A 12,282-nucleotide genomic window follows, 5' to 3' on the forward strand; every position below is an offset into this window, starting at 1 on the left:
AGAGGTGACCTCTTGCTAAGAGATGGGAGTATGTGCATTTCTCCATCCAAGTAATGGGGCCTGAAGAAGCTCACTCACAGCAGCTTAGCAAACTCATCACAGAAGAGTAGCCTACAAGAGCTAGGTGCTAGCTTCAGGTGAAACAGCTCATCTGTTTGACCTGACAGAACAGTATCAGCCCCTAGGTTTTGCGGTAGAAAACTTAACTGAAAACACCGAACAGAATGATTCTGCAGATAACCTGTGGGATATTTGTCACAGCCTCAGTTACCAAACTGTGGCCTGCAATACTAGAGAGTTAACCAATGCACCCGATTTTATTGATGGCATCTGCTTCTTGGAAGCAACTAGATCAACCTGTCTAAAACCATTTTTGTTCCGTTTTTCCTCACAACAAGACAAACATCATTGGAAACTAATACAGAATATGAAAGATTAGAAATCAGTGTACTCAATTACTCAAAACTTTCCAGAGATAGAGAGAGTAGTTCCCTTGAAGCTTGTTGACTATGCTAGCTTTGCTCATTGCATGAAAAAACTTGGAAGGTATTACCTGAAGAGCTGGTTACAAAAATACTCTGAGAATTAGCTAATGGATAACTGGGTTTCCTTTTTGCCAAGATACCATCAATATGCAACACAGAAACTGGGTGTACTTTGGGACTGCTACAAGTGGAACAACACACGTTGACTCTTAATGAAAAATCCCATTTCTACCCGGCTCAGAGTCACCACATACAAGACAAATGCGAAGATTGATAAGTAGAAAAAAAAAAAAGACCTCAAATGCCAATTCTTGCTTCCCAAGTCTTTATTTCTAGCTTCCCTTTTACTACAGTGTTTACATTAACATAATTCATGACTATAAGCAATAATAAAAGCAGTCTTGCCTGTTTCTAGATGTGTATTAAAATACGCTTAATGCTAAAACTATTCCAGCAGGTAAGAGAAGTAAGAAAAGTACAGCAAATATATATTTACATTTTTAAACAATACAATTTGTTCTTATTGTTATCAGAGCTTGGGAACGCATTATTAACCACGCCTTTAAAACTAGGTAAATAATCTTTTCTGTCAAATTACAGAAACAAAGTTTATTAAATTTTAAAGGAGGAAAATCTACTCTGACACATCCAGTGAAGAGAAAATAGTACAATAAATACAGTCCAGATGTCGACTTTCTAAAAGGGCAGCACACAGTTTTAGAAGAGTCTACTAACCAGCAAGCTTTTCTGGCGTAAAGCTTCATACAGCACAGGAAGGTCAAAAGCTTGCAACACATTCCTTTTGCTAAAAAGCCTTTAAATCTAATAGTGGGGTTTTTTAGAGAAAGTCTTTATGCAAGTTCTCATTCAAAAGCAACACTAATGGATGTTATCATCCTAGTTCTCCTCTCCCTGGAGCTTACAAGTATGCCAAATATTTCCTGCAGGATACGGTGTTAGATAGCTCTGCTGCCATATACTATAAAAGAATTAGAAGATTTAGGATAAAGTTCTTTTCATTTATAGAAATAATGACACCTGCGTACTTTAGTTCTTCCCCAGGAGTGCAAACACACAGATTATAAAAATAAATTAAAATCTTCTATCTCTATCAACCTGCCCAAAAAAGGTAAACTTTTAGTAACACTATGTATAATATTTATGGAATGGAGATGGTATCACGAAGCTAAAGATTAACTTTTTCAAAACCTTGTTTTAATACAACTCAATTAATATGTTACCATAAATTAAACAACTAAAACCCTTGGCTGAGATCCTAGCCTTACTTCAGTCAATGGCAGCTTTGCTAATGACTTCAGTAGGGTCATAATTTCACCTCCTTTATTTCAGTCTCAATGCCACTACTAATAGAAACAAAACCTTATGAGACTGAATTGAAATGCTTTATCAACTCAAGCCGTGGGCTATGTCAAACAGCGCATCCAAGTAAGCAAACCATCTTTAGCAATAGCCTCAAGTTGGAGGTATAAGGTTATTCCGTCAATTAACTGAAGGATCTCTCCCTTACAAACTGTTACAGAGACAGGTCAAAGAAAATCTGACAGTCACTGGTAAATTTATGTAGTATCTAGAGTTAAAGCACTTTTCCCTAGAGCAGCAAAGCTGCTGCTTTGAAGCAGCTTCAAGAACATTTAAAATAGGAAAAGCTTAGCTAGCATGAGCACTTTAAAGTTTTTACATGGTTTAAAATTCATTGCATGTAAAGCCATAGTGTCATTTTCAATAAAGGAAAGTACTCTTCAGGCAAATTTATCTCAGCTACAATTTGGTTAGCAAAAATTAGCGACTGACTTCTCAACCAGCTGCAATTTTTTTTCCCTGAGCAACTTGAGCCCAAAACTTGCACAGAAGTAAGGATCATTTCCTCTGCTGAATAGGTTGCCATCTAGAAAACAGGCAAAACAGACATAGCGGGAGATGACTTGCAGGTCACAAAGCAAACAGGCAACAACCAGGAATGGAAGCCGATCTTTGAGGCACCAAAACATGGAAGTATGCACTTAAATTTTTTGTAGGAGAAAGTAACTGTGTAAGTAAGAGCCCCAACAATGGTCTTTTGTCCTTCTCGCAACAGCGGTTGCAAAGAACAGAAGAGACACTTATTCTCAGACACAACTAAGCAAATCTTCTGACAGTTACAAGTTAACAGATATTTACAGTCAAGACCTGTAATTAAAAGGATGTCTTAATCACTTGGCTAATTTTCTGAAACGAAGAGGTGTAACTGATAGTTTGGACTAGTGCAGAAGAGTCACTAATTGGCTTTACTATTTACAAGGCTGCTTTATAGCTCCTTCATTTCTCTAGATTCTTCACATCATCTCAACAGCAGTTGTCTAGGGAATGTTACAAGCTGGACTCTAGCCAGAGGTTGTATACAAAAATGCTTGGTATTTGCTGCTGTTGTCCTTTAATAAGCAGCCTCTATTCCCTCCACGCCCCACCACTCCTACTGAAGCCAATTCAGATTAGATATCCTTGTACGGCTACAAGCATCTGCTAAATGACTGTTTATCAAGCCCAGTCTCAGTTTTGAGAATACCATAAGCTTGTGGTAAGATTCTCCAATTTAGAACATGCTAGCTTAGAAAATGTGCTGCACTGCACTTTTTATATTTGACTTTCCAAAAGTTGCCTTGCAGCTAAAGACAACAAAGCCAGGCAAGGTTTGAATATTTCTCAGATTCCTAGTATACCACAACAGAAATTTCTTCATCCTGGTCATCAGCCTCCAACAGCCTGGCATGCCCATTAACATTAACAGACAGCAATAATCAAAGAGAAACAACAAAACTTAGCAAAACATCAGCAGCTGCAGCTTCTTAAAGAAGAAAAAAAAATCCTGCAAAGCTGTTCATTACAACTTCACATCTTACAGAAATGAAAAAACATACAGTGAGGTATGTGCACATTGCAAAGTTAGCACCACTTTTCTGTAATTGATTTCTTATGGATGCTGGGTTAATACAAGCTGATAATGTACTTATAAGCTAGCAGGAACATGAAGTTGCTGGAACTACATATATTTTCCTTTCTTTTCAGCAAACTAAGAATTTACAGACAGATGATCCTAAACAAATTATCATTTGCACTCCAACCAAGGTGGAGTGATTAGATGGAAGTTAGTTAAGTCTAGCTTCCCAGAGAAGTGCTGGTTTTGGGCGTTGCTTGTTTGCTTTTTATTTGAAAGCTTGATGAACTAAAATACAAAGCAATAGAGAGCTCCAGCAACCTTACCAACAATTTGTTAGCGGTTAGCATCTCAAGATTAAACCATCCAACTTCAAAGCTAAAAAGAAATTATCACCACTATTGTTCGTTCAGCTCCTCCCATCTCATCAACCAGGTAATAATCTGGCTTTCACCAATGTCTGATAAATTGTCCAATGGATTCAGGAACTGCAGGTGTATGTGTCTGTGCATATATTGGGTTTTTCAGTTGGTGAAAGGCCAAAGGGCACATAAGAAATCATATCACTACTACCTGAGGAAATCAGGGTTATACCATGGAGCAGGTAAGAGTCCTTCTGGACGTGGTAAAACGACTTTTGCTTCACTCTGAGAAAAGCCTCTCTATAATAAGTAATTTCATCAAAAAGGTTCCCCTACAAACTCTGTCCCTGGGGCTCAAGTACTAACCAATTTACAAGAACAGACATGGTTGGGGGAAATGGGAGGGAGCACAATGAAACAAATAAAAAAGACCAGAAGAAAGAAGTCAGTGCATAAATATCCATAAGATTATATGCCACTAATTCAGAATAAAGGCTTGTAGACTAGTCTCCGCAGCAATGCTATTGTCTATATTCTGTTCCTTAAAAGACAGAGAGCGGAAAGGGAAGACAACAGAAGGTAACAAAAAAGAGAGGAAGAAGGCACACCATTTTATGTTCGGAGACAACTGTTATTTCTACAGCAAGAGCAGGAAGTCATCTATGTCATCAAGTCTGGATTGGAGAACTGAATGACAGCCACATCAGCTGGCAATCTGAAGAACCAGCTTCCATGTTAGGTGAAGGACAAGATGTTCTGCTGAGACAAGCATCCAGAGAACGCAGGAGCGTGGTTTTTTTTTCCCCTCCTGGTATTAAGTTTGACTTTGAGAAAACACTACTGATTTTAAGATCACTAGTTTATGCAAAACTTCTCATCTTTAGGGCATGTCAGACCCCAAACTCCTCATGGAACATCAGCAGGTGATGAAGTTGAGACAGAAAACCTCCAAGTAATCCCACTACCTTCAAAATAATGAGATGTGATGGGAGGCATGCTTGGAGAACCATCCATCAGGCTAGCCCACTCCACACGGTGCATTTAGATGAATGCCTATATCTGCAGCATTTCAACGGAATACAGGTTATTCTTCAGCACAATTCTCTTTGAGGGAAAAAAATTAAGATAATTCTCAGCAAACTATTCCTCAAGAAGTTCCACTTGCATGCACCTTCTCTCAACAGATATACTGCCTGTGTACTGTCCTGTCATGCAAACAGTAACTCCTCTCTACCAAATGCTGAACCAACCTGAATCATTAGGCACTGTTACTCCTGAGGCAAAGTGTGAACAAATCTCCAAGTGTCTACATAATATCCAAGATAAGAAATTCTTTAATGTAGCTACAAAAGTGGCTTAACTATGTTAGAAAATACTCTAAATAACACCCTTGCAGTTTCATGACATGTCTGGACACAGCTAGCTATTTACTAGAACGGTGACTGCAGTCCTTTCAGGGGAAATATATTGGTATTTCCTAAAGATCTGGACAAGTGAAGACAATGAAACAGCCTCAACCCCAGATTTAAGTTGCACACTTTCATGCCTAGGGTAAAAAAATACCACGTGTACCAGATATAAATCAGGATTCAGTTGTCTATTGAGTCCAGAAGGATCAAAAGCTTAAGGTCATCTTGCAGGTAAGGTAATAACAAAATTGAAGACAAGAGAGTTTTCCAAGGTAAGTGTGAATGGATCAGACAATCACTAACTTGGAACTAAACAAAGTAAGGCATCTGGAAAAAGTGTAGAGACGGTCTTTGAAGAGGACAAACTGAAACCAAACCCAAAAGCTTGAAATAGCCTTACACCTAAGAATGCCCTTGAGAGCAGCACTCCTGGCTGGCAAGAAGAAAAGGGGGCTGGATCCAGAGACCTGGTAAGGTGTTATCAAATACTACTACTTGAGAGCTGATCCAGCCCCCTACTCTAAAGGCCATTAAAGGTAAAACCCCAGGAAACTTGATCAACTAGAGGTTGGGAGAGATAGGTGAAGATGCTAAACAGACAGACCTTCATCAAGCAATGGGAGAGACTTATCTCCAGTATGTACATAAAGATAATTATTGTCAAGGCAGCTGGAGACAGTAGAATGACAGGCACATCACAACTGTCCACTCATCTAAGTGCGTAAGTCAAGGGATGTTTTCTTTCTCACTAGCTAGCTTGAACCATTCCTACTGGAGAAAAGAAAAAGTATTTTGAGGACTTTCAGCTCTACTAAAGATCAGGGTCAATCAGGTAATCCAGGTCCTGAGACAAGAGACAAGAAGTTTGGGGTGAGAAGATGTCTCAAGCCTTTTATGAAAGGCCAAAGGAGTTTCTGAAACCACCTCCAGTGTGGTTAAGACACACTCCTTCCACCTTATTTATTCATGCCTTAGTCTAAGACCTGTAAAACCAGTGGCATGGAAGGGAAACACAGTTTACCTCCTCACCGCAGAATAAGCAATGCAATAGAAGTCCTGGACACTAGCCCACTCTTGATCAAAACCTGAGGCCTCCTTTTAGCCTGCTACACAAGGGAGTTTGCCATGGCCTTGTCCCATTCATGAAGAGGGTCTAACATGCCAACCAGCCAGATGTCAAGTACTGAGTTTATAACACAAACCTGACAAAAGAATACAGCTCTCCCATGAAGCCCATGGGGGAAACCATGTTAGGGACAGTACCGCAGCAGGCAGCTGTCTTTATAGTCTATTTGTTCAAAAGATACATGCAGGGGAATACAGATGGTTTTGATGGCACTTCTCTCTGAATTGGACACAGAGCTGAAAAGCAGCCTAAGACAAACCTATTTTAAGAGAAAAGTGCTTATTAACCTGAACAGCAGTCTGGTAACCCCTACTATCCTTTTTTTATAGTCAGCATCTAAATGGTGCTGATGGTTACACAGCATTAGCAAGGTCTCCTGGGCTATGGTGGAACTTTGGTGTTCAACTTCAAGACAACAAACACCTTGGATCCTAGCATCTGTTACATCATGTGTCTTCATATTCTCAAAAGGTAAGACCCAGACTGGATGTTCTTTGGTCCAGTTTGGAGATGCAACACTCTACCCTTCATAATTCTGAGGCTGCAGATTTGTCCACATTACTGAGAAATTCGTGTTTCCTTGTAAACCATGTTCAGCGACATTGATCTTTTTAACCTTGTTTTTCTTTATGCTGCTGTATAAGTACTTCAGTGAGAAACGCAAGTTAAAGCAGCAAGACAGCCAATAAAGCCTGGAATCTGTTGCTCAAACTCAGCTTTATTAAGACTCTGCCACACTTTTGTTAAGTATAGCCTTTAACACTGGTACAACCAAGACACTGAATTAAAGGTAGCAAAACTTGTCCAGTCTCATGGTACTAATAGTTTTAATACTTAGTTTTGTGATATGATTCCAGGACAGTGTTGAAATCCTTCAGAGATGTATTGTTCACTGCTTCGTAGCATCAGCTTCTGAAATTTTACATGGAGTAGTAGATTTGTCATTAAACATTTTACATGTCCAACAAAAGAGATGTCCTCAGGGCCATCTCTGAGGGTCTTAATATTAGGACTGCACTCAGAGCAGTCCCCAGAAGCTCCAGACTTCAGTACTGGATATGGTCGCATTCTCCTGAGGTCTGACTCTAAGGACATGTGTCCATTCCCCACCCCTCACCATCTGGAGGTAAGTTTCTCTCTGCAAATGGATGTACAGCAAGCAGCTTATCAACTGCCTAGCCAAGATGTGGAACCTATCACAAGATCCAGATATTTCATGCTGAAGTGTGCTGTACCGGATATAAAAGAGGGTTCAATTGTCTATTCAGTACAGAAGGATCAAAAGCTTACAATAACCTTACAGGTGAGATAATAACAAAATTGAAGTCAAGAGAGCTTAAAGGCTTTCCAATTTGCAAATGAACAGATCAGACATTCACTAAATCCTGTAGCACTGCCATTCCAACTTTTGTGGTCTTGGCTGACCATGTAAAAGAGGTGCAAGGTTCATGCATAGGCACAAAACATGAAGCTACTTCAAAAAAATTCACCTGGGGCAAGCACATACTGTCGAAGCATCCACAAACACACAAGAACAAAGCATTTCTTTTTGCTCTGGGATCCCATCCCTGCTTTGAGGGCTGTTCTGTACATTGCACATGAAGTAGTCATCACATGAAAACAGAAGTCCTACTAAGAGCAGCAACCACAGACCTAGACAAGCCTGCGTTAACTGGATCAACTTTTATCTTAGCTACAGAACTGTATTTGCTTCTGTGTCCTTAGGCCCCATGAGTCTTGTATTCATAGTATCCATAGTTCAAAAAAGCGTGGCTTGAAAGGATCCACCTTCAGTCTTGTATAGAGTCTGATAGTTAAGGCACTTTTGTAGGAAGCAGGAGATGAAGGTTTGAATCCCTTCATGTCAAGAAGGAAACTGAACCCAGGCCTCTTTCCAGCAATTAATCTAACCATCGAGCTATTTCAGGAAGCAGGCATCCTCACAAACTATGGCCTCAATGCAACTGGTATGCACTGGCACACAGTATGGTCAACTGATCACATAACCAAGTCAGAGGCATGCAAGCTACCATATCTTCCCTCTCTCCCTCAGATAATTGAATATGTTAAGTTATACCCAAGACTGCTAACTGCAAGCAGATTCAGAATGGAGCCAAGGTGTGGTTTTACAACACGGATGATCCATCCTAAGCCCCAGGCTGCTACCAACAGGGACAATTCCCCTCCTGCATGTTCATACCTCCTGCTTCAGGCTAGTACTCCTCTGAGCCCACAGAGTGCAGACCCAGAGAACTAAACTGCTGAAAAGCATCATTTTGTGGCAAGGTCGGTTTTCTGCCAGCTTCGCTCCCTGAACTAGCTTATGTTGGCTGGCAAACCCCAATGCTAGCACAAGAGGCTGCAGAAATACACAGCCTATGTGGGAGAGGAAAGGAAACTGGATCACCCCTTTTAACTGCAGCCCAGAGAGAGATCAGCTCAGTAGTGTCATATGCCTGGAAGCACATTCATGCTCTCTGACTACCCCACCATTGCATTTCCAGATCCCAGAGAAATTTAAGCTGAAGCTAGAAGTTTGCTCCTGGGTGGGGCAAATTCAGGTGCACACAGAGAAAGCAAAAGGAAACCTTAGTATCAACTTGTTCAGAGTTCTCCCATTTGAAGCAGATCCAAAGCTAAGCAGTTGCTCAGCAGGGTTTCTAGACCAACTTTTGATTCATGTCCCCTTCGGGCACTACACATTGAGTAGTTACAGCACAGCATTTTAGACAGATGTACACCTTTTAAAGCTTTTTGTTACTGATTCAGATCTCTTGACTGACATTTTTAAACTACATTTCTTAAATGGCACATGCCTATAAAACTTTCAATAAGGTGAATTACACTATTAAAATAATATATCTCTACATTAAATATCACTTCATGCTACATCTTTAACCATTAGTCACTGCCTGTCAAGATTAAACACCAAGTTTTGACTACTGCAGCTGTATCAAAGACCCCTTTCACAATACAGATTTCCAAAAACGCCCAAATGAAAACTGTTCACTTACGTGCAGAGAATTGATTGGTCCTCACGGTCTGCAAAACAAGAACAAACATGGTTACAGTTTTTTGTTTATACTATCCTGTAATTTGCAAGACAGTTTATTTTAAATGAATATTTTAAAAATTCAGCTTTTCAGCTTAACAATTCTAAGGACACTCTGAAGCAATTTTAATAGTATCCTTTAAACATTCCAGTTCACACATACAACCCCCCCCCAAACAACAGCTTAGACATTCCTAAAAGTTCTGCCATTTCATATAATAAAGCCAAAATTTTGGTCAAATTTAAAAATAATCCACAGTAATCTTTTAACCATATTTTCAGACAAAGCTGGCCCAACATCTTTTATTCTGTATGCACCCTTTCCCAGATTAATCAAATTATTTAAAATCTTAAGTATTAAGCAAGAAAAAAAAACAGTTTCAAGCACACAATACTAATGACCAGACACTTGGAAATAGCACTAACATCTCCAGCAAACAAGTGCTTTACTCTACAGCTTTTTTTTTTCCCCTCTTTTTTTAATGAACATGCACGCCTGAAGTGCTTCCATAATTTAGCTTATTCATTAAAGACTTGTCAAAAGGACATCCAGGGAAATACTGGACAGAGATGAACTCCACAATATGGTGCAGCTCAGCACTTTTGTGACACCCACTGCCGCGCTCATGACCTTTGAAAAGAATGCCTGAAAGTCAGTTATACCCTACAAGAGGTATTTCATAATTACAGGATCTTTACAGAATGTATTTTAACATCATACATTCTATATTAAAAATTATATAATCAAAACATTCAAATATACCTGCAAAAAAGTAAAATGTTTCAGTTAAAGGTGTTCTCCACCCCCTGTTTGAGCCAGGGTTTTCAGTGAGTTCAACACCTTTTTCATAAATCTGCATCACAAAGATCTTGCTTTTACACTTCAGCTGTTTGAGACTAGCTTCAAAAGAACACTACCACCTCCTGCAAGCTCAGAACTTCAAACAGGTTTTCTGTTCTGATCAGTAGTTTGTAATGGATTACGTTATCATAAACAAAATCAAGCTTTATTTTGTTCAAGTGTAAAGCTCAGGACTACACATTAGACACCCTGCCACTTCTGCACACACCCCTTCTCCTTGAACACAAGGCTCTGATGGACCACAGAAAGGGAGCAATTGGTATGTTAGGATCATTATTCCTTCTAGGACACAGAGTTCAATACTAGCAGGACGGACAGACAGCTTCAGCTGCTACAAGACAGCTTCCCCACATGCTTAATAGGTTTGAAACAGATCAATGTCCATATATACAGCCTCAATACATTTATGACCATTTCTGGTAAGCAGAATAATGTAAACAACATTTCACATTGTTTCTAAATAGGTCCAGAAAAACTACTGTTAAACTGAGTTGCAAATTACTGCTGAGTTTTGCAGACTGTATGAAACCGGTCATCCTACCTATGCGACGAGCCAAGTTCATAGCACTGTGGGATAACAATTAGCATTGAAGCACAATTTCAACTTTAGCTAGGTAGCATGTAAAAAAAAAAAAAAAAAAATCCAGCAGTGAGTTGTGTTTCCCCCCATTACTCTGCCTGATGAACAACCCAGACACAAAAACAGTTCGTGTTCAGCCACATCAGCTCCCTGAGCAGGCTTGCCGCCCAGCAGCAGAAATACAAGTTTCAGCACAGACAAGCAGGACTGCCGATGGGGGCAGAGAGACATCTGGATTTAGATCAGCGCGGGCTGCCAGGGAGCCTGACGACCAGGGTATACAGCCAAAGGACTGCTGCTGAAGGGACAATCGTGTCCTGTCCCCTTCCTCCAACTGTGCCAGCACTCATGTCAGTGTAGCACAGCCAAGAGGTGAGCAGAAAAGCTGCCCGACAAACTGTTTTTTGGTCTGATTTGTGTTGAGCTGAATCAGTGCCCTCATACACTGTACAAAAAACTGTACTGGGGAAAGGAAGACCTGAGATCCCTTTTCTACACAGCAGCCCCAATTTACCTCAGATCAAAAGGCTATGTTCATACGGACACAACACACCTAAAAAAGCAAACCAGCTAAAAAAGACCTGGTCTCAGCAAAATATTGTTATTTTAATTAGTTTATGAATAAGAAGTTTGAAGGACATGAAGTCAAGTCTTTCAAAACAGGCAGATGCTACTGCATATTGCCACAGCTGGCTAAACCAGACGCTTGTGGACTGCACCACTGGCAAGTTTTAGACTACATTTTAACATCAATATGACAGAACATATGAGGTGCTTTCTGACTGAAAAATGTTAAATACATGCAGACAATTGTACTTTGAACCCCTTGTACTAGTCTGTTGAAAAATGGCACAAAATACCAGTGATCCTCTTACCCATTGTGCAGACAAACTGCATTGGGTTGCACTTCACAAGTCAAATGCTGCACCCCTGTGACTACCTGTGTCCTGCAAGCAGATGTTCGTTCCAAAAATCCTACCTATAGGGCAACAAACAGAGCAGAATGATTGTAGTAGGAGAGCAGAAGAACATTAGAGTATTAAAAGTGGGAAAGAAAGTAAGATTCAAAAAGTTGGTGATACTCCTGAGAAGACTGCAGGGATGGTACCAGATCATTTCCTACATCTGCATGATGTATGGCAACTCCTGTACAGACACACCAAAAAAAGGAAGGGGGAAGCCTGCGACTGCAAGAGATAAAAGCTGAGAGTAGGCAAAAGCAGTGGGAGTATGACAACAGAAATGTTTAGAGAACACTCTAAAAAAGTTTATGTTCTTCTGGTTTTGATATACAGCAGCTCGTCTTGCAAGTCCTATCAGAAATGACTTTTTGGTACCAGCAGGAGACAAACCCCAGAACTCCAGCAGTTGGATGTACCGTATGCCCAGTTGTCAGCATAAACTAGAAAAAAGTGCAACTTTCTGACAGTGACCTGTTTCGAGGGGTAGCTAACGGTGACTCATGCACTTCACA

At 40.1% G+C, this 12,282-nt stretch overlaps 1 protein-coding gene across 3 annotated transcripts in view; it reads right to left on the reverse strand.

Annotated features, from left to right (window-relative positions):
• MYH10 (myosin heavy chain 10) overlaps nt 1–12,282 on the reverse strand; it is a 104,233-nt gene that overhangs the window by 55,845 nt on the left and 36,106 nt on the right. For all 3 annotated transcript variants that reach the window (XM_075169773.1, XM_075169772.1, XM_075169774.1), the window contains exon 4: nt 9,329–9,356. In XM_075169773.1, coding sequence (XP_075025874.1) covers nt 9,329–9,356 — 28 coding nt within the window. The remainder of the gene's footprint in view (nt 1–9,328; nt 9,357–12,282) is intronic.

Source organism: Calonectris borealis, chromosome 20 (genome assembly GCF_964195595.1).
Source record: "Calonectris borealis chromosome 20, bCalBor7.hap1.2, whole genome shotgun sequence".
NCBI lineage: Eukaryota > Metazoa > Chordata > Aves > Procellariiformes > Procellariidae > Calonectris > Calonectris borealis.